General features: G+C 53.3%; 1 protein-coding gene across 2 annotated transcripts in view; it reads right to left on the bottom strand.

Moving 5' to 3' along the window:
- Nucleotides 1-268: 268 nt before the first annotated feature.
- The window catches only part of IGFBP5 (insulin like growth factor binding protein 5), a 31866-nt gene continuing 9093 nt past the window's right edge, over nt 269-23041 (bottom strand). The window contains exons 2-5 of one of the 2 annotated variants that reach the window (XR_010591503.1): nt 7116-7342; nt 6727-6846; nt 2463-5738; nt 269-2406 (exon numbers count right to left, since the gene is read on the bottom strand). Coding sequence is in view for 1 of the 2 variants with exons in the window: in XM_005279893.4 (XP_005279950.1) it covers nt 5607-5738; nt 6727-6846; nt 7116-7342 (479 nt within the window). In the remaining variant the exon portion in view is untranslated. Of the gene's footprint in view, nt 5739-6726; nt 6847-7115; nt 7343-23041 lie in introns of both variants that reach the window. The other variant, XM_005279893.4, reaches the window with a different exon arrangement.

Here is a 23041-nt window from a genome sequence, read left to right as displayed (position 1 = left end):
GCAGACCCGAGGTGCTCCGCATCCTGTCTTTGACAGCAGCCACTAAGGAAAGCTTCAGAGGAAGACGTGGGAACCCCGGCAACTACGGGAGGAATGGCCTGGCCTACCCCCTTAAATAGTTAGACTGGCTAAAGCCTGAAGCGTGGAGCTTTATCAGCTCCTCTCATCCTTTACCGCAGTGACGCTGCTTCCAAGCCATTGTAGCACGCTCTGTTCATGCTCAGCCCCCCCTCCCCGCTGCAGACATCCACCAGGGCGTAGACCCACGCTAACTGAATGCATAACTTTATTAAATAAATGCTTTGCCATGAGAAAAGACAAAGATCAAAGAGTAACATAAATTATACGTGGAATAAATAGTATACAGCAATCTTCACTTTTTAATAAAACGTGAGATTTGTTTTTAAAAGTACAAAACAGAGCATTAAGCTCCTCATCTGTCGTCCGTTTTTCACAAACTGCTTTTTTTTTTTTTTTCCCCACCAGTACGATTATCTATATGTCTCTTTACTGGAAAAACAATAACAAAACAAAACAAAAAAAAACAGAGCTACTGTATGTATGTAAAGCTATAAAAAGCTACCGTAAAATGTGTAGTGAGTATTGCTTAAAGATTAAAAACCAGGCAGGAATCTCGGAATCTGGTGTGTTAACAACTGTACTATAATGGTAGATAACTGCATTGTGGACGGGCTGTACCAAGGCCAGCGGGGCGGGGGGGGGCAAGAGGCAGTGCAGTGCACTGCACTGAACGACGAGCCAAGGTGCTGGTATGGGGAGGGCTGGAATCAAGGGGAATTGTCGCTTGTTTAAATAGACACACTCCATTAGGGAAAAAAACAACCGAAAGAGAGAGTGGAAAATAGTGCAAAAATGCTCTTGTACTAGTGGTTTTAAAGTAAGACTGCCTGCTGCAGCCCGGCCGTGGAGGAGAGGAATTGTTTGAAAGCAAGGCAAGGGCATGGTGGTGAGGAATCTGAACCCTATTAGATCCCCTTTTGCTTCCCCCGCCCGCTTGTTTCATTGGCACAGAGTCAGGCTAGAACAACACCGAAAGGTGAAATGTGCCTCAGAGCTCCCCGGGGATTAAGCCGTTACTGGCGGGAGTCTTCCCGTCTGGGTTTGCTTGACCCACTATTAAAAAAACCCAAACCGCTCCCCCAAAGCAAGCTCCTTTCCTGGGGCAGGGTGGGAGGGTCACCATTTCCCGGGACGTGGCACGATCCCGCTTAGCAAATCTTAGTGCAGTTTTCAAACAGTCACGGCCCCTGGGGAGTACTGACAGCCCTTCTGTGCAGCCGGGCGTCCTCCTCTCTCCGGACTCAGCCCCGGGCCCCTCCAAAGGGGACCACGCAGCTGTGAGCAATGATGGCAGAGACCCACAGTTCTGTGGGGGCGAAGCACCTGAGGGGCTGTGTCTCCACTGGGTTCCCAGTCCCTGGGCTGGCCCACTCAGGCTCTCGTTGTGGGGGAAGGGATCCCTATGCTGATCCCTAGTGGGGGGGGGATTGAACCCCCCTCCCAGTCACTGTGTGCTTGCTGGGGAACCCGGGAGCAGAAGGCCTTGGGACAGCCTGAATCCGCACCAGCCTCAATCCCCTTTCCAGGCCCTCAATGAGTGACGGCAGGCTGCAGAATGCGGGCCGATGGGCAGCTTTAATGCTTCGGGGGCGGGGTGGGGGCGCTGGGATCCCACTGGCAGCCGTAACACGGGGCAATGGCTGGCTGTGCCTCCCCCCAGGGCTGAGCTCACAGACACACAGGGGATCACTTCAGCGGGGGGGGGGGGGGGGAGGAAACTGAGGCAGAAGAGTATTAGCTTTCGGCTAGGCTGCTGCCCCAGGCCCAGGCCCAGGCTTTCTCTAGTCCGCCCCCCTTCCCCCACGTTGTGTACACTGGGGGGATCCCAATGGAGCCACAGAGACAGTCCTTTTCTCTCCCCCCCCCCACTGTAAACGCCACTGAGAGCACAGAAGTGAGGACCAAGTTCTCCCCCCGGTAAAAGCAATGGGAGCCGTGCTACTGACTGCAATGGCTTGGGCCTTGACCCTGGGGTCAAATGTAGACTCACCTTTGCCCCATCAACTTTTCAATAAAAGGTCTCAGGGTGCGAGCTATAAGAAACAGGAGGTGACACCTCCCTACCCCGCCCCCCCCCCCCCCCCCTCAGCCAGTAGCTGCCATCCGTAGCTGAGTGCAGACACGGCAAGACCGCAGCCTGGCCCGGCTTTCGCAGCTTTCAAGTTTCGGGGACTAAACCCACAGCAAGACAAACAAACAAGCAAGGGCGAGAGCGCGCAAGAAGGGAGGCAGGTGGGTACTGGCCTAAAAGAGTCAGGACTCGGGGTCACTTGGGGAGGGCGCGTGGCAGAGGGACTGGCCAAGCCAGGCTGATGGGGGCACTGCCTCCCCGTGCGAGAGCTTTGCTAGCGCCGTACGTCCTCCTTTGGGGTGTACATGGCCCCTGTGCTCTCTTCTCTGCCAGCTACCCCATTCTCCAAGGCTGTGGCTCGCCTCTAATGCACACAGTGACCTCCGGAGCAAGGTGGGATCACCCCGGCTCTGCTCCTGGGAGCGGGGAGCAGAGCCGGACCAGGATATAGGGGTGACTTTGGCAAACATCTTTCCATTTCCAATGGACTGACCCAGCCCACCAACGCCAAACGCCGTTGAACGTTGACCTGTTTGGGCTCCCCAGCCGGACTCGGCCGCAGCAGTGTGTGCTCATCAGTCCCTTCAAGTAGCCCAAAGCTTCCAGGACAAGCTGGAGAGATGCCCAGGGCTGCTGGGTGGCCGGGTTTTGATGCTTCCTGGGGTGGGAGTGGGGGGTGGGTCCCAATGGATGTGCTATCCGTGGCCATGCGTGGAATAAATCCAGGCCTCCTGTAACTCCACTGAGTACCCTGGGGGTGGCCCTGCATTCCCCGCACGCATTTTGCTGGCAGGGCAAGGGAAAAGTGTCGTGAGCTTTCTGCACCTCCCTGCGCTAGAGCTAGGGCTGGTGTGTGTGTGTGTGTGGAGGGGAGTCCATGGACTGTCCTGAGAACCAGGCCGTAGGTGGGCAGAGAGGGGACACATCTCACATGGCGAGACCCACGGACCTGCGCAGCCAGCCTTGCCCTGGGAAATGGCGCCACCTGGTGATAGGAGAAAGGCGTTTGAGGCGGTTTCCGCTCTCAAATCACTGCTAGTTTCTCAGCCTGAGTCTCCGCTTCCCTCGCTAGGGCCTGTTCTGTGGGCCTGGTTCCCGGTTACACCGCGGCCCCTCTGCACAATGCTAGGCGCTGTGTCTCCGGCTGGCCGCGGGAGGAAGGGTGGCCAGAGCACACTGCACTAGGGCCAGAGCATAAGCCAGAGCAGCCCTGAGGCTGCCCTACCTGACCCTGGGGGCTGCCAGCCCCAGAATACAAGGCGCCCTCTGCCCTGAGCACGTGCCTGGGGAACTGAGAATCAGGCTCTGTGAGCACGGCCTGCTCTGGTGTTGGGAGCCCGGCGGCACAGCACAGACAGGGGACGCTGGCACACACAGACTCCCTGCCAGTCTCCCGTGGGGCAAAACCCTCTGCTCCGCTCAGCAAAACCAGTGGGGTAACCCCTCCCCCCACCACTGCCCGAAGCCGGGCGGGGGCGGGAGGCACTGCCCAGCCCCCGCAGCGCCAGGCTCATGCTCCTCTGGGAAGGTCGAGGAAGAAACCCCACAAGTCCCGGTCACGCAGTGGCCAGTCTAGCTCGGGAAGATTCCTTGGTTCCCTTCGATCTGCGCTAGCATGTTGTGGGCGTCGCTCTGGCTTTTCTGAGGATCAGCCTGCAGCAGGGCCCGTCCCGGCTGGCACAGGGAAGAAACCGGCGCGCTCTTCGTATCTCTAATTAGCACGCTGCCTGGGCCAGTCGTAGCCTCTGCCAGGATGGGGTGGGGGCTAGTTCTTTCGGGGGGCGCGTCCGCACACTCAGCGACGTAGCAATGGGTAGCAATAGCTTGAGCACCGGTAGTTCGCCAAAGCAGGGAGTCAGCCAAACGCCCCGTCCTCTTTGCTGCGGAGTCTCGTTGGGAGCGACCTTAACAAAGACCCTTGTCGTGGGGAAAGTGGGGGGGGGGGGGGGGAAACGGTCCCAAGAGTTAAAAAATACACAAGTCCAAAGGCTGCAGCGATCTGACCATGCCTGAAGATGCCGCTTGAGTTGGTCAGATCAGTGGCTTCCATGGTGTGAGTAACAACAGCCGAGGAGCTGGCCAAACAGTCCTGGCCAAGTTACGGCACCAATCCCGCAATAAACTCTGCCGGGGCCTAGGCGTCTATGGAGCTCATCGCAGGGGGAGAGACTTGACATTGGTATTTTACCATTGCAACAGAAGAAGAGAGAGGTTTGCATTTGGGCAAATGATTCTTTTGATGGGCAAGGACAATATCATTCATTTTTCCCATCATGGCAGAGGGTGGTGAAGATTTTTGAGCCCGATCCCACAGCCATTTAAGCACAGCTGTCTGTGGGACTGCACCGGTGAGTAAAGTTAGACACATGCTAAATTGTTTGCAGGATTGTGTGTGTGTGGGGGGGGCCTTCTGCCTGAATTTGGACGCTGATTTTCCAAACCCTTGACCTCGTGCAGGATTTTAAGCATGGGAAAAGGCCCATTCATGTCTACAGGGCATAAGAACGGCCAGACTGGGTCAGACCAAAGGTCCATCTAGCCCAGTATCCTGTCTGCCGACAGCGACCAATGCCAGGACTTCTCATGTGCGTAAAGTTAAGCACATGTGACTGCAGGATTGGAGCCAGTTTTGCAAGGCGGAAATAGAGCCGCAGGTACACACACAACATAAATTGCCACACACCGATGGCCAACAACATTTCAACTGATTTCACTTGACAGGAAATAAGATTCCTGACACTGCTCAGGGACAACGACCCCGACGGAGCTGAAAGGTGATTGGTTATCTTTTGGCTGTTGCTTTTTTTTTTTTTTTTAAAGGAGCCACCACTATCTTTTGCCAGCAGGAGCTGTTATCCCCTGACTCGTTTCCTAAAGAAATGCAAACCCGTTTACCACAATGTTCCAGACCCCGAACGCCCAGAAAGCTGTGCATCTATCTCTACGGAGATATCAATCCAAGGGCGTTGGGCGCCAGTGGAGGATCAATATTAGCTCTGGCAGTGCCGAACAAGCCACTCCAACGCAAGGGCTGAGCGGTGGACGTGGGCCTCATCGTGGGGCTTTGTCTGGTTTCGCTGGAGACCGTTTAGAAAGTTGCTGGCTAGTCTAAAAACCAAAACAAACAAAAAAAAGACACCCCCACCCCCCCGTATCAACAAACCAAACCAAACCCACAATAGAAAAGCCCCCAAGTCGATGCCTACTTTGCCGCTGGCCGTGTCCCTGCATGGGGAGTCGAGAGCATTTGGGGGAGTCTGTACTGGGAAGGCGGCGCCGGTTTGACTTCTGCTTTCCTCTTCTCCTTTAGCCGCCGCCGCCACGCAGGCGAGGACGGGCTGCAGATTCCGAGGTCCTCAGTTTCTTCCGTTTTTCGAAATGAGATGAAAGGGTTCGGAGTCCCGGGGCGTGGGGAGGCGTGGGGGGCAGGGGGCGGGGGGACGGCGCAGGCCCTTCACTCGGTGACGCCGCTGTCGAAGCTGTGACACTGCAGGTCGCCCGCCACGTAATTGGTCCCCGGCAGCTTCAGTCCATACTTGTCCACGCACCAGCACAGCCCGCGCTTCCGCCCCCGGGACGGTTTGCACTGGGGAGGCGAGGAGAGACACAAAGGGAGGTCAGTGGCGGGCGCGTCACGGGGAAGTAACGGCGCAGGGGGCAGAGCCCAGGGCTCAGTGCCGGGAACGAGACGCAGCCGCCACTTCTAATGGGGGCGCGACCTGGCACCAGCCCGCGACCTCGCCAAAGGCTAGCCCCATGGCTCAGGCGCTGTGCAGGACTCAGGAGAGAGCAGGGTTCGGTTCCTGGCTCTGTGCGACCTTGGGCAAGTCAGCTCAACTCTCTGGGCCTCAGTTCCCACTCTGTGAAATGGGATCAGGAATCCGTCCTTTCTCCTACCCTTTGCCTGGCTTCTCCGGGTGGACCATGCGCTCTGTCTCGTGTTCTCGGTGTGCAGTATGCTAGCAGAATGGACCCTCAGCCCCCCTGATTCCCAAAGCCAGGGCCTCCGGGTGCTACTGCTAACAAATGGTTCAGGGAAGATGCAGCTTCCTGCTAGCTGCTGCATGGCGTGCCTCATGACACTTGACTTGATATTACCCACCCTCCTGGGAGGTCTAAGACAGCCCACCACTAACACGACCAGAGGAACCCTGCAGGGCGCATCTAAGGCACAGCCCTGTGGGAGAGATCCGACGAATGGACGGCCCAGTTTGTGCACACGCCTGGTGAGCCCCGGAACCCACGCCCTGGTCGCCGTTTTACATCTCAGCTGAAACAGGGCAGCCCGAGTGGCCTGACAGCAGTGTTGCCTAGTGGCTAGACTGCCAGGCTGGGGCTCTAGGTCAGGTTCTGTTCCTGGTAGTCACGTCACCATTCTACCCTCATTTTACAGATGGGGAAACCGAGGCACGACGCTACCGCTCTGCTTGGTGAAGTGCTTTGGCTAAGGTCGGGAAGTGCTGTGTAAGAGCATTAATGTCCCCGCGCACTATATTGGTTCGACATGGAGCTGGGGGGGGAAGAGCGGCCTTGTCGTGGGGAGGGCCATGTCGGTTTCCCCTGGGGGAGCTCACCTGTTTCCTCTTGTAGAATCCCTTCCGGTCGCAGTTGGGAAGGTGAACGGCTCGGGGGATCATCCGTTCGCTGGTTTTGATCTCCTGCAGCGAGGCCTCCATCTGCCTGCGGCAAGGGCCCTGCCAGAGGAGCGAGAGGATCAGCGAGAGCCCAGCAAGCCCTGGCCTGATCACCAACCGAGAGCCAGGAATCCCGCACACCCCACGAGTCAGTGACCCGCTGGGCTCCTGGAAGGGATGGATTTCCCCAGCACGGGGGTAGGAGAGAGCAGGGCAAAGCCCCATCTCCTGCGTGGCAATACGGCCCCCCACTGGGCAACCGTGCCCGTCTCTCTCAGCACCTGCTGCTGGGCGCGCTAGGGGGCGGGCGAGGGGAAGCCAGCACTCACCAGCTCGAACTCTTGCCTCAGCTCGGGGACGGCGACCCGGGGATGCGCCGTGTTCTCCGCCCCGCCGACGAACTTCGACAAGGTCAGCTTCTTCCTGCGGTCCTTCTTCAGGGCCTCGGCCTTGAGCTCGGAGAGGCGCCCGTGCTTGGTCCGGATCACCTTGGGCGAGTAGGTCTCCTCCGCCATCTCCGAGGTGGTCGGCTCCTCGTGCTCGCGGGATTCCCGCTCTGGAGGGGAAAGGGACAAAGCAGAGCGACTTCTCCGTGAGCTGCCCATGGAACCTGAGTGCCCGGCGCCTTCCCAGCATGCACAGGGGGAGGGCCGACTAACCCAATGAAAGCCATGCCAAGTACTGCAGCGCCTTGGGCACCATCTCCCCATAAAGGAGAGACCCTTCCTTCCGGCGCGATTCCCCATGAGGGCACCCCCCTGTGACTCTCACAAGACTCAGTCACATTGGGTCCGGGAGTGGTCCCTATAGACACACACCACCAGGCCGCGGTGTATCGTTACATTGAACCAAGAGAGGCACAGGCACGTTACCGAATGCACACACTCTGCCTGTCACATACATGCACAGACAGACGCTGGGACGCGCAGGAGACGGGGACAACGTCTGTAGGTTTCTGCAAAGTGCCTGATTCGGCTTCAGGCTGGGCGGAAAAGCCATCGTCTCTTTGGGGCGTGGGGCTCAGAGGGCCAACCCCACTGTGGAGGAGATGGTGGTAGGGATGGCCTGCTTCTCTCCTGCTGGCTTTCATTTGCCCCCGGGGGCAAAATCACCACAGGGTTTGGCAGGCTTCGCTCGAGACAGCAGGTCAGGTCAGGTCTGGGGGCAGCTGCCAGGGAGATATAGGGCTCGGGAGGGGAGTTTTAGCAGAGCTGGAAGGTTCCTTTTAGGTAGCTGAACGCAGGGTCCACCCTAAAACCTCGTGTGTAGCATTGCTGGTGCAGAATGGGTGTCACGGTCCAACCCAAGGGGACTGCATGTTTGCGGTGGCTAAGTCATCCCCGTAGAGTGTATATCTAGTCTCTGCAGTGCTGGGGGATCCTTCTGGATGAGTTATTATTGGTATGATCAGTCTCAAGCTCTCTCTCTCTCTCTCTCTCTCTGTGTGTGTCTAAGTCATCTGCCTAAGTCATCTGCCGTTTCATCCATTGTAGTTACCCCCATATAGGCTGGGAGCCCTTCTGAACACTTTGCTCCCAGGCAATATGATTTTAACAGCTGGGATGTCAGCAGGGCTCCCGAGTGCTTATATATAGGAGTGAGCCGGTGACAGCCTATACTTAGCTGACTTGTGACCTTTAATACAGCCACTGGAGTGAAAGAGGGTTATTTCTGGGTCTAGCTGTGAATATAGCTCTCCCCTCCAGAGACAGTGGAACCCTGGGCCATATTCCCACCAGGCCTGTTCTATTGTAGGGGCCCCTCTGGCAGAGGCAACAGAAAGAGACGGCAAATGCACAACACTGGGGCAGGGGACAACAGGGGGAAGCATGGAACAGAATTGTTCTGCCTCACACAGCCAGGAATACAAATATCAACCTACTTAGATGCTCTCGTGATGGTGTGTGGGGGGGATATGACTCGAATTTGGTCACAATGAACCCAACATGTGCAAAGGATGATCCTCGTGCAAGGAATAAGCCTGCAGATGATCTTGGGGCAGACGGGACGCCAGCCCCACAGCAGACTATTCTGTGACAAGCAGAGACACTCATCGACGTAAAGAAAATTATTTTCTGACCTAGCCCAGGTGCAGGCTAGGAAAAAGCCAACAAGGGATTTTCACCAGGACCTAATGCAGCCACCTCTGGGGTGGAACATTGTGTTTAACAGCACACGGCAACACCATATAGGATAGGAGGGGAAGTTTCAAGGGAGGCAGAATGTAATGGGAGTTATGTTATATTTCAGAGTGTCATTCACAGGCCCTCGGGAGTCTGTCAAGCCAGACAGCAATAAATAACGGTCCAGCAATCGCTGACCTGGGTACTTGCACTTACAGAAAGGAAGCATTTCTCCTGCTGATCAGCAGGTGGCAGCCCATGCCTTTAGTCCGCACTTTAACGCAAGGCAAAACCCTGCGAAATCATCACAGGGGGTTTCGTAAGGGCGGGAGGGTCTCAGTATTGGTGTGCTGGAGGGTGGCAGCTCAGCCCCTGTGCTCCCTACAGCTGTCAGTCCAGGCCCCCCGCACCCACACCACAATTTCAATCAACGCCAAGTCGAACTTCTCCTCTCCCAGCTCTGAGAAAACCCAAATACACTACTTGGCAAAGTCAAGCGTCCCAGCCTAGCAGCTACTCACATGAGTTATCCAAAGCCGTGCAATGAACCTGATCACTGCTGGGCAAATCCTATTACAGCCTCTCAGGATCATACTCAAACCCGCTGGGTTCAGCAGAGCCTGATGTACCTTAGAATCATAGAATATCAGGGTTGGAAGGACCTCAGGAGGTATCTAGTCCAACCCCCTGCTCAAAGCAGGACCAATCCCCAACTAAATCATCCCAGCCAGGGCTTTGTCAAGCCAGGCCTTCAAAACCTTTAAGGAAGGAGACTCCACCACCTCCCTAGGTAACCCATTCCAGTGCTTCACCACCCTTCTAGTGAAAAAGTTTTTCCTAATATCCAACCTAGACCTCCCTCACTGCAACTTGAGACCATTACTCCTTCTTCAGTACTGAAAGGGTTCCCATCATCCCTGCATCTAACACCTCACAACACCTGCGAGGCAGGGCAGTGTTGTTATGTCCATTGTACAGATGGGGGAACCGAGGCACAGAACTCTGCCCACGCTCACACAGGAAGTCTCTGGCAGAACAGGGAATTGACGCAAAGCCTTCCAAGTCCCAGATTTGCACCCTAACCACCAAGCCATCCTCCCTTTCTCTCATCTTGTGAGGCCCAAGGCTTATCTGTGCACTCAGGTTTTCCCAGGTGCAGACGGTGTGTGTTTTAGGGCTCACTTTGTTTGTTGGAGGAAACAAATGTATTGATTAAATAAAACATGAGAAGATCAGGCCTGGAAGAATGGCAATCAGGAGCCGGTCAGTTGCATGGTCTGTGTCTTGTCAGTCACAATGACCAGCCAGCAGCCACTAGTGCAAGGTGTTGGGGCAGTTTTACACTGAAGTCTTCTCATTCACCAGATCATTGAAATTAATACCCTCTGCTGCCACGCTGTATTAACCATACCTACACTCTGGGCCTAAATGAGTGACGTCCCTTTATATAAAGTGACTCCCCTCACCAGGCCAACTGAAAAGCCGGGCAGAAAAGCAGCATGTACCATAGCATAACACTCCCGTCTTCAACCTCCAGCCACCCCCACTGACTGCACTAGGCATTGGATCGGGCCCACAGACCACAGACCATCAGCCTGGGAAGGCAGGTAAGAAGCGAGGCGGTACAGCGCCAGATCCACTTGGTGCAGCATCCTACCTCTGGCAGTGCCCAAGCCCTGATACTCCAGAGGAAGGAAGAAACCCCCCCACAATGCCCCTGGCCAATGGTGCTGTACTACTCCACGGAAGGAAACATTCTTTCTGAAAACCCAGCTGGTGTTTGGATTACGCCCTGAAGAATGGGGCTTGACGGCCCTGGTCGTTTTTAGCCCAGCTCGCGTCAGTGCAGAAGCTAGTCTCATTCACCTGGGTCAGGCCACCGGACGAGGCAGAGCCGGCAGCAGAACATAGGGCAGCAGCTGGGAGTCAGGCGTGAGCACCGCAGCTCTCATTACATCTCCCAGGAATGCTTTTGAAGAGCATTACTGCCCTCACCGTTCTCGGTCTTCCAGTCACCAGCTGCATCAGCATCGTCGGCTTTAAAAACTTCTTTTGGACATTGGGCCCAGGCACTGGTGCTCTGCTCCTGCTGGAATAATGTGTGAGCGCCAAGATCCCACGCCCACTGAATACTCAGCTAGAATAGTGGGGTATAAGCTCGGGGGGGTGGGGGGGGGAGCCAGCTGAAAACTAACATCTCTCTCCTGGTAGGCAGCCACTTTTAGAATGAATAGTTCAGATGGAATTTTTCCTTTAAAAACATGTAACCCTAATAAATAACCCTACAATAACAAAGCAGGGTGTACAGCCTGACATTCCTGTGCAACCCTACAATAACAAACCAGGGTATGCAGCCTGACATTCCTGTGCAACCCTACAATAACAAACCAGGGTATGCAGCCTGACATTCCTGTGTAACCCTACAATAACAAACCAGGGTGTGCAGCCTGGCATTCCTGTGCAACCCTACAATAACAAACCAGGGTATGCAGCCTGGCATTCTGTGCAACCCTACAATAACAAACCAGGGTATGCAGCCTGACATTCCTGTGCAACCCTACAATAACAAACCAGGGTATGCAGCCTGGCATTCTGTGCAACCCTACAATAACAAACCAGGGTATGCAGCCTGACATTCCTGTGCAACCCTACAATAACAAACCAGGGTATGCAGCCTGACATTCCTGTGCAACCCTACAATAACAAACCAGGGTATGCAGCCTGACATTCCTGTGCAACCCTACAATAACAAACCCGGGTATGCAGCCTGGCATTCTGTGCAACCCTACAATAACAAACCCGGGTATGCAGCCTGACATTCCTGTGCAACCCTACAATAACAAACCAGGGTATGCAGCCTGGCATTCTGTGCAACCCTACAATAACAAACCAGGGTATGCAGCCTGGCATTCTGTGCAACCCTACAATAACAAACCAGGGTATGCAGCCTGGCATTCTGTGCCACCCTACAATAACAAACCCGGGTATGCAGCCTGACATTCCTGTGCAACCCTACAATAACAAACCAGGGTATGCAGCCTGACATTCCTGTGCAACCCTACAATAACAAACCCGGATGTGCAGCCCAGCACTCAGGTCAGCCTCCCCTACTGTCTGTACAGTGTCGGCTACAGAGATAATCATGAACTGGAAGCCTGGGTCCTGGATCTTCCCAAACTCTGCCCTGTGGATTTTGGTTTTGGCGGGATCTGGTGGCCACTCAAGAAAATGTCCTGGTCCAGCTTGAATGCAGCATTCCTCTCTTTTCTGCAGGGGCGGCTAGTGGCACAGGTATGACCAGAGAGAAGCCATATAATAAGGACGCCAACAGAGCACTTTGTTTCTGCTTGCCGTAATTTTGCAAACCTGGAATTTATCTGCAAGCCAGAATCATGAGTAGTGAGTGGATGGCCCAGTTCTGATCCCTTTTGGGAGGTCGGAGGGAGATGGAAGATGTGTGAGCAGACACCCTGTAAAGGGAATGGATTTGAGGGGTGCGTGGCTGGGGGGCTGGTATATCCCAAACTGATTTACACTTGTCTAGCTCCCGATACCCCTAGAGTTGTTTTTCCGTATTCGCCAGAGCATTATCTTGCTCCGATCAACACCCTGGCGTCCTCTGATCCCCACTGCACCCGAAGCTGGGTCTCAAACAGTCACTGTGATGATAAGCCTACTCCTCGGTTAACCTCGCCTTCCTATTGCCCCACGGACATGGTTTAGTTTGTGCAAAACCACAGCCCAGCTGACGAAGTTTTTACAAAAGACACCAGGTCTCACTTCAGCGGAGTCCTTGCCTGCCAGAGGGAGAGGGTGGGAGCCTATAAATCCGGGAGAGCTGGTTGTGTTTTCAATCCAGCTCTCGGGGCCTACGGCAGGGGGCTCCCCAGCTCCAGAAATCCAACGACGGTTCCCTTGCTCCTGCTTTGCTCGAGTTACTCATGAGGCTGGTGTCCCAGTTGGGAAGGGAGGGCCAAGCGGTGCCCGGGGTTGGGGGAGGGTGGCGAGGATCGCTGCCAGACCCCCCTCTCCTCTCCTCCCCAAACAGGAGCTTGGTGGGATCCTGCCAGGGATCATGTATTCCTTGGCTGGAACATTAGGGAGCGACTTGTATCCGGCGGCGTGCACACTCCCGGCCCAGGCCGCGTTACCGATACAGCCTCTCGCTGTCACCCAATCCCCCTCCTCGCTCCGGCCGAGAGAACCTGAGCCGGGCTTTGCAATCGGGATAAGACGCCTACGTCAGCGACACATTAACGCCTGCCGAAAGCCTCCGCCCCCCGAAACCTGCTCCGTTAACCCCCAGACAGGCCAGGTCGTGGCTGCTGGGGTTGAACAAGACCCAGGGGTGCCGCAGTTCTGCTCCCAAAAGAATACAGACGGAGAGGAAAACACCTCCCAGGGCAGCGTCCCCGGATGGGCATGCAGGGCCCTACAGGGTCCTACTGGCTCAGGAAGGAGATTGAAGTTTGCCTCCTACTCCAGCATGATCCACCCCACCCCCAGCGCAACATCCCAGGCCAACCTCTAAGCAGCTTGCCAGCCCCAACGATTCAGTTACAGTCCGATTGCCTTTTGCAGAGGCAGGAACTGCTAACCTTTCCCACAGTTTTACCCTTGGCGAGAGCCGTCGGGACCCAGGGGAGGAAGACGCTGCTGGGGGCAAGAACTGGCCTATTCGTTCCTAGTTGGGGCTCCTTGCGAGGTTGCCCAGTGCAAGGTGGCAGATTAATTAAACACAAACATTGTGGACGACTGCGGAGGGAGACCAACTCTTCTGAAATGTGGGCGGAGCTTGGGACGGTGGGTGGAGTTTGAGCATCACCTACTATGCCCCATCTCCACTGGGACCCCAATGCACTCAGTGGGCCCCATTCTTAGTTACCCCTTGGGGCAGGAAAGGCAGGGGGCAAAAGTTGCTTTAAGCAACCTTTGTGCTCCTTGAATTCTGGAACTGCCTGGTGACTGACACACGTTAGAACAGCCTCAGGGCTGTTCTAAACTGTGCTCTGCTTCCCTTAACCTCCCATGGGTCCTGGTAAGCAAGGAACAGCCACAGTGCCATGCGCCAGCCTGCCCCCTATGCAGCGGGCTGAGAGCAGGACCAGTTTAACAACAGTAATCATTAACAACAGCTACACGTCACAGCTGACAAACTTCTGTTGCTTCTAACCCAGCCTGGACTTGAACCCGTGCTCGTGATGCGGGGAAGGCTCGGGAGCCCATCACCACGGCCCTGAGCCATTTGGTCTAACCCAGCTGCAAGGACTGACCCTGTGTTTGAGGTACAGGGGCATGAGGCCTTATCTCAGTGTAACACTGACAGACTCCGGTCATCGGCGGGCGGGATCAAACCTGGGACCTCTGGAGCTAAATGCATGAACCTCTACTGCATGAGCTGAAAGCCACATGGCCCACATGTAGAGCAGAGGCTGTAGCAGACTCATTCATCTCTAAGTGGTCTCGGTGCCACAGATCACCACACCCAGGAGGTGTGCAGGTTTCAAACTGATCCAATCACCTGGCAGGGTTTTTCCTTTTGCTGTGAAAGCGAAGGGCAGGAGGGACTGCACAGAGGCTGCTGGGATCAGATGGGAGAGAGGGAACTTTTACAGCCAGATGATAACGCCTTTAACCGGAACGGGCTGCTTAGGAAAACCCTGGCAGGCGGGATGGGCCCCGTAATGACAGCAGTTGTATGAACAAATGACCCCGTTCATCAGGGAGCTGGAGGGGAGAGGAGGGTAGGTGGCAGACAGGGAGGCTGGTCAGCATGAGGCCTTGTGCCTTAGGGTTCTCACTCGGGTCCAATGCCCCGATGAGGTCAGCTGGTGATCTCAGGTCCTCAGCACCCCCCTCCCCACACACACACAGATCGGGGGCCCCAGCCTCCAGCCAGGCACACTGAGCTCAGCTTCGGCATCCTTTGGCACAAGCAGGAGTGAGAGCGGCCAGGGCCTGAGCCAGCTTTCGGGGACCTCGTCCTTCTAAGCAAGCAGGACAGCTCGAGTCGGATGTGATCAGCTGCCAAGGGCTCTGGGCTTGGTAAGAGTTAGTGGCAGAGTTCTGGTCTGTAGGGGGCTCTCGGAGGGACTGCCAAGGGGCAGGATCTATTGCACTGGGTGTAGAGCACATCAGGGATGTTTGTTCGCAGATCAGAATAAATTGGGAGGAGTCGCACGCAGCAGTGTGGACAGAAACCCCCCCCCCAAAGGGGGGAGCGGATTAGAAACATGGGCAGATTCAGCTGGAATGACTGACGCAAAGCCACCTAGGGAATACAATCTGAAACGTAAGTCCCCGCTGGGAGGGAGCAAGCTGAGAAACAGCGATGCTGACTGTGTCCCAGGGTGCGAGTGGAGCACACATCCGATGCAAGTTTGCAACGTGATATATGGCTGCAGAAAAGAGCAATTTTAGAATCATAGAATAACAGGGTTGGAAGAGACCTCAGGAGGTATCTAGTCCAACCCCCTGCTCCAAGCAGGACCAATCCCCAACTAAATCATCCCAGCCAGGGCTTTGTCAAGCTGGGCCATAAATATCTCTAAGGATGGAGATTCCACCACCTCCCTAGGTAACCCATTCCAGTGCTTCACCACACTCCTAGTGAAATAGTGTTTCCTAATATCCAACCTAGACCTCCCCCACTGCAACTTGAGACCATTACTCCTTGTTCTGTCATCTGCCACCACTGAGAACTGCTGATCTCCATCCTCTTTGGAACCCCACAACAACATCACAACAGCATCACATCATGGAGCAGGAAGATGACTGTCCCTTCCTTTGGCAATGTTTTGCTTTGTTTGACGCACCCCCTTAAGAGAAGGGTATCGCTCAACAGGAGGACACTCAGAGAAGAGCGGCAAACGTGGTCAGGGGACTGGAAGGACTGAACTATGGGGCAACGTTTGGCTTACTTTAGCCAAGTGGTGAATCAACAGGACACATCGTAGCAGCCTACAAATATCCGCAGTGTAAACAGCCAGAGGATGATTTCAGGTGGCTCTCCGGTGTGAGAGAAGGTGTGATGGAAGAGGTAATATTTAGGCTAGAGATCACAGATACAATGTGATGTGTGACCTTGTCTCCCAAGTCATCATTTCGGACGATTAGAACTAGACTAGAATAACGCACTGGAGCAGGTACTGTAAGGAATGACCCTGCGATGGTTTGGAGAATGGCTGGAGGATCTACGGGCTCTTCTCATCTCTTAGTTGGATCCGGCACCAACATTCGAGCACATTGGACCCAGCTGGGGAAAACCAGGCTGAGCCATCTGTCAATCCTGGCTGGATGAAGCGGTGACACAAAAGGCTTGTCCTTCCCCTTCCAGGGGAGCTACTTGGGCCAGTGGTGCATTGGGGCCTTCTCAACCCATCGGCGTCTCCTCTGCCCCAACACGCAGGAGAAGACTATGCTGCTCGCCTCTAGGGAGTGACTGTGTGCGACAAGGGACAGGAAGGTGTTTTACACCAGTGCTACTACCTGGGCTGTTCTAAAACAAATGGGATTGATTGGAAATGCAGGCCCGGGAGCGCATTAACCCAATGACCGTGAGGCACCTGGGCTGAGCTGGAGAAGAAAGAAGCTTAGTTTAGTGCCTAGGAAAGGCGCACCCAGGGGAACGACTTCATTTAGAAGTCTGCATTTTTCATCTGCATTACAAGTACAGGCCCGATCAGTGTAGGCAAAGGGTCCAATCACTAGCTTAGCATGATCTGTCTGTGATGCTCATGTGTTTTTGTCACTGGGAGAGATAAAATAGTCCCTGCGATATACTTTTGTTATTGGCGGCGTAGGGATGCAGTGGTAGAGAGTGCTGTAACTCCCTGTATTCAATCACACAAGTATTTTAACTGCCTGTAATAACTTAGGAGTCCCACAAAGGCTTATGCAGGTGAAAAATCCATGCACTCACTCAAACAGTCCCACTGACTTCATGAGTAAGTGTTTGCAGTATTGGCCACCAAATGCTCCTAAAGCCATCGCAGGTGCTAGTCCTCAGTGAGGCCAACAAAATAAAACCCATGTGGCGTTCCTAGCGCAAGCCATTTTTGAGCTAGGATGAGCCACAAATATCAAACAAATAAAACACTTAGGAAACTTTCCAAAGAATGAAAACACTGAGGGCAAGAATTCCCTCAGCTGTAATTCGATGAAGGTCCATTGACTTCAGTCACGCACTGTGGATTTACACCAGCTGAGGATCTGGCCTCTAATGTAAATACTCCTCTCTCTGAAGTGCCTTGGTTCCTTGGCCTTGTGCTTTCTAAAAGCAATTTGACTCAGGCACCAGACCACACAAGGGAACGGCAGGTGGACTGGATTGGATTTGGTGAGGCTACAGTGGGCTGTGGGGGAGGAGCTGTTCCAAAATCAGGCGTACAATGGGAAGCTGCAGTAGCTTCAGTCTTGAGGATGGAGAGATTAGCATTTCTCCATACGGTGGGGATTTCTCCATGACCTCGGGAACTACAGAAGATGCAGAGGGATGAACAGAGGGAGAGTACAGAGGCAGCTAAATTCAATATTGTCAGGACCCCTATTTTTGTTTCCATGATCAGAGGTTAAAATGGTTAACTCTCTCTGCACCCCCTTCCACCAGACACAGACCACAGGTGGAGAAATTAACAAGTCCTTCCCTTACCCATGCCCCAAGGAATTCCAAGCAGCAAGGAGGGAGATGGGGAAAAGAGAGAGAAACACCCTTCTAGAAAATGATTTGTAAACAGCCCCATGAATTGCTTGGTGGTAACGGGGCGCCAGAAGGTCAGAATCAGAGGTGCCAACGTCTCGTCATGGCCGTGTTTATTGGTAATGAAAAAGTTGCAAAACTTTATGTGAAAAATGGGAACGCGAGACTCTTCCCTGAGGATGTCCTGGCACTCCAGGCCCTGAGCTGCCAGGGGCCTGGCCGCAGGAGACAACCCCAAAGCGGGAATGAGCTCCCCTAAAAAAATCTCAGCTGCATTGCTATGAAGGGGATACAGCAGATTGGAACAGGACCCTAACAAACATCACCCAGCAAGGGTCAGAAATCATTCCTTAGGCCCTGGTGCCAGATGACAACAGGAGAGGCGTGGGGAGGACCTGTGAGTTTGGGACTGTCAGTAACTTTGCTCTCTCTGGCTAGCCGGAGCCTGGCTCAGTTTGCTGCAGCCTGCACGAAACGTGCATGTACGTTCTGCAGAAACGACTGCACTGTTAGAACATAAATCAGAGTTACCGAAACAAAACGGAGCCAGGCCCGACGAAGCATAACAAGGACAGGCCTAGAAGCTAAGGGGAGGAAGAGACCTTTACCAAAAAATACAACAGTATTCAGGAGTGAGGATCCCAGACACTAGATATTCCAGGGGTAAGACTGCAGAAGTTTTGGCTATTGCTGTAGAATAGGGGAGAGGTTTTGCCCAAGGGCAATGTTCAGATAAAGGGGAGATCTTTGTTATTTTCCGAGTGGTTAGAGTCGGGGACTCTAGAGTAGGGGATCTGCCCCATTACAGATGCTGAGCTCCCTTTTAAAGACAGCTGCATGCGAGGTAGCCACAAAAGTCTAGAACAGTGGTTCTCAAACTGTTTTAATGGGGTCACCAGGGGTGGCGTTAGACTTGCTGAGGCCCGGGGCCGAAGCTCGAGCCGTGGGCAGCAGGTCAGGCTTTGGCTTCAGTCCTGGGCGGTGGGGCTCAGATTACAGCCCCCCCCGCCCGGGGCTGAAGCCCTTGGGCTTCGGCTTTGGTCCCCCCACCCGGGGTGGCAGGGCTCGGACGGGCTCAGGCTTCGGTCCCCCCCTCCTGAGGTCGCGTAGTAATTTTTGTTGTTGGAAGGGGGTCGTGGAGCAATGAAGTTTGAGAACCCCTGGTCTAGAAAAAACTCTGGGGATTGGTAACGGGATAGGGGGCCTTTCACCTCCAGGATACTGGTTTGATTCCAAGGCAGGCAAGTAGTGAGTGAAAGCTGTTATCATCTGACAGCTGTTCCGTGGCCTAGTAGAAATGAGCAGGGGAGATAGAGGAGGGGGTGGGTGGGGAATCACAGGCCTGTTCCTGGTGGACAGGTCTCTACATCACAAAATCCAGCATTTCTAATACATTGGGGCCCTTGTCGCCAGCCTGAGCAGAGAAGCCAAGCACTCAGCGGGCCACATGGAGACTGAACTTTTGTGCCATCCCTAAAGGGGTGAGGTGCATTGGAAGGGGACTGCGTGGAGGAATCTTGTGCTGGTTTGGGGACAAATAGAGGGAGGATTTCAGTCTTTCGCGCTGTCACCTTTCGCCAGCACTATCAAGAAGGAGGGCAAACAGAAGAGCGAGCACAGTCGTTACCAACCCGCAGAAGGAACGGGCGGGTGCATGCGCTGGAAGAGACGAAGTAAAACTCAACGAGAAACTTAACCTAGTGACTTGTGCCTTCAGCATCTGAACCACACAGAACTCCACTCTAGGACTCCAGCCTGATTCTCAAGGACATCGCTGGAGTCAGGGGGAAAAGATTGGTTGGACCATCCGCTCCCATCTCTGCACTAGCGTGAGATTGTGCCGCTCGGTATTAAACGCTGCAAGCAATCGGCTTTCCGCCTCTTCCTTTGGGAAACTAGTCTACTCTCTAATAGATCTCATCAGCAGGAAATCGCTCAGCCAATTTAATCCTTTCACTACTCACTCTGCTCCTGGCTGCCACCCTAGGCAATTCCTCTCTCAGCTTGATGCTTACCCCCTTCCTGTATGGCAGACTGAAACCCCTCCTTCCCAAGCCAGATTTGAACCAGCACCCCCCAATCCTTCCTAGCACTTTCCTTGTCTGTGCTACAACCCCCCGAAACATAAGAGACATGGATTCAATCCTTTCCTCTGACACAGACTCCCTGTGTGACCTTGGCATGTCACTTACCCTCTCCATCCTTCCGTTCCCCAGTGAACGGGGGATGAATACAGAGGATGAATACAGAAACAGAGTCTAAAGCTCGATGGGACCACTGTGAGGATCTAGTCTGACCTCCTGCGTAGCACAGGGCATAGGACTTCCCCGAAATACCTCCTGTTTGAACTAGAACAGGCCTTCTAGAAAAACATCCAACCTTGATTAAAAAACTGCCAGGGATGGAGACTTCCCCGTGAGATCAAAGATTGTGAGTGGCTCCCATGCTGTGGTGATAGGGGCCCATGTACGTACCTGTGCTAGATAACCCCAGTACACAGACCACGTTCCAGGGCCGACATCCCAGCTCTTCTAAAAAATGCCTTTGGATGTTTCACGGCCGCAGCTGGATGGAACCGTGGGAGAGAGAGCACTGCATGCAACACAGCGTCCCTAACACGGTATCGACTCCGGGCCGCATCACCAGCGCCATTTCTCGCAGCACAGCGCCCCCTAGCACCGTGCTGGGGAACTGGTACAGTACTAACTCCCTGCTACTTCCAACCTGGCACTGGATTCAGTACTGGCTCTCAAGGAGGGGGTGTCAGTCACTGCGCCCCACCACCACTTCTTCTAGCACCACGGGGGGGGGGTCTCTCATCCCCACACTGGCCCAATCCAGCTCATGAGGGCTGGTGGGAATGACACAACCCACTGTCTGGCTGTACGACTGCAGAGGTCATGTGGATACAGACAGGTGGCCAGTTCGCTGGAGACCCAAAGGAGTTGAAGGGGAAGGGGAAAAATATCCATTGTATTGATTCATCCTTTACCGACCTCAGGATATTTTTAATCACCGTTTGGCAAAATGCATTCCCCTTACTATGCTGGGCGCTGGCCAATCCATAAAGTACCGCTGTGGGCTCCTGGCTAGTGAACCCACACAAGGGTGTGGGGGCCATAATTTGCCCTTAAGCACACGTAGTCGTCTGTTACACCAGGTAGGAAGATGTCTCACTAGGCTACCGCTGTATAACATGACACATTGTTTGGCCAATTAGAACAAAGGAGAAGTAATACTAGCTGAGATTTTGGGTCCTCCGGTAATGACTCATATCTGATACTTCACAGCAAGGCAAACCCTGTCCCCCGAAAACCCCAGCACCCCAACAATCCATAATGCACTCAGCTGTCCGTACCAAGCCGTACAGTGAGGAACAGAACTCTTTCTTGGTATCCGGAGGAGAACATCTTATACTCTGAAGCCTGAGAACAGAACACCCAGATATTACCACCAGGCCCTCATTGGTCATAAAATTATCCAATAGAATGATTGGAAAGGACACTTTTTTTCTATACTGCTCCTCCAGAAAAATCTGCAAAAACACTTTGCTAATTCCAAGAAATTTATGTTCAAACTGTGCCTCTTTCTATGACCTTAGAGGCCATGAAGCAGTTTGTATGATTGCATCTGTGCTACACAATTGTATACAAAGAGTCTATCCACGTGCATTGTTTCTAAATGAGATCAAAAAATCATATTACAATAACAGATTTTACCAGCAATACCTACATTTGTTAAAACCATTTTTAGAAATTTTAAAACAAAACTTATTTTCCCCTAAGATTCTTGTTTCCTTTTTGCATTTCGTGGGGCTTAAAAAATGAAAACCAACTAGTCAGTTTCACTTTTGCTTCTAGACATTTGCAGTTTCACTTTCTGGTTCTCATGTCCTAAGGCAAGGCGGTGGTGTTTGGGTTATTAAGAGGGAGCAGAATGATTGTTTAAAAAAACAGATTCCACTTGAATTAAACAAACAAATAATCAAAACCGAAACAAATCCAATGGAAACATTTGTGCTGGTTTTATAAAATCAATTTTTTGGACCAAATTTGACCAAAAAGTGCCCCTTTAAGCTCAATCTATGATGCTAGCTCAGTAATTACTGCATTACATACCTATCAGACTGACCGTAAATAACACCCAGACTGGTTATCCCCATCAGCAAAGCTAAAACCATCACACCATGCACAGTTCTCTTGGGATAGAACTTTCACCGCTCACCCGGTGTTGTGAGCCTTAATTAATGTTTGAACAGCCAGTTGAAATCCTTGGAAGAACAAAAGTGTTAGGGAAAAGCTCAGTATCATTATTAGAGTATTGTTTGCAAGTAGGCTTGATCCTTTAAACCCTCTGCATGTGGAATTCCCATTGACTTCCCCAGGAGTCACCTATAGGGGGAATTAAGTTGTGAGCGTTATCTACTCGAAGAGGGCCCTACCTTTAAAAATGTTATGGCTGTGCCCGTTTGCGTATAGATTCCTCTATTCCAAGCATTGGTGCTGGAATTAGGGGTGTTGCCGCACCCTCTGCCTTGAAGTAGTTTCCATTATATACAGGGTTTACAGTTTGGTTCGATGGCTCTCAGCACCCCCACGATACAAATTGTTCCAGCGCCCCTGATTCCAAGCTCAGAACTGATCTGTTGTATAACACAGACCAGAGCACTTTCTCAGACTAATTCCTAGAGCAGCTCTTTCAGGAAAACACCCAGTCTCGATTTAATACCTTGCAGACCTCTGTGCCTGTGTGCACGGACCGGGGCTTTGCATGAACAAACAGGTAGGCCTGCAAATTCTACCCATGCAAATTTTGGAGGCCTAGCATGAACTTAACCCGTCACTGGCATCTGTCACCGGATGGCCGGATTCTTGTGCAGCTGAGGTTCAAACCTCCCTATTTGCTGCAGCTTGAGTCTGTAGCGCTGTCTCAGCAGGAAGCTGGTGACTGTGTAACAGGCAGAACTAGTCTGTAGCAGGCACTGAAGAAAACATAAAGCGACAAGGAACTCAGAGCCATTTTCTGAAAGATCAGTCTCCCTGCGGGTGAATTTGACCATACAGCACTCTAGAGGGCCGTGGATTTCAGCGAGCATATTATCCTGCCACCTGCAGGAACAAATTACAAGCAGCTGAACTGAAAGAAACACCAGCGCCCCCTTAGGTCATCAGCATCAAAGAGCCACTTAAAAAGTAACATCTGACGGAGATTTGCCCTGGCCACTGACACCTGCTGAAGATCTACGGCCCTGGATGGTTCCAGGCATCGGTGCATTTCACCGCCATGTCGCTGGAGGGAAGGAAGGCCATGACCACAGAGACTGAAAATCCTTTCCACCTCATGGCCGATGTTCAATGAGCTTGGCGGTCTCAAAGGACAGGTATTGACATCAGCTGCCCCCCTTGCTGGCATTCGAGCACCGAGGTCTGGGATT

This window comes from Chrysemys picta, chromosome 11, assembly GCF_011386835.1.
Source record: "Chrysemys picta bellii isolate R12L10 chromosome 11, ASM1138683v2, whole genome shotgun sequence".
Taxonomy (NCBI): Eukaryota; Metazoa; Chordata; order Testudines; family Emydidae; genus Chrysemys; species Chrysemys picta.
Note: the sequence above shows the minus strand (reverse complement) of the source record. Positions and strands in the feature narration are given on the sequence as shown.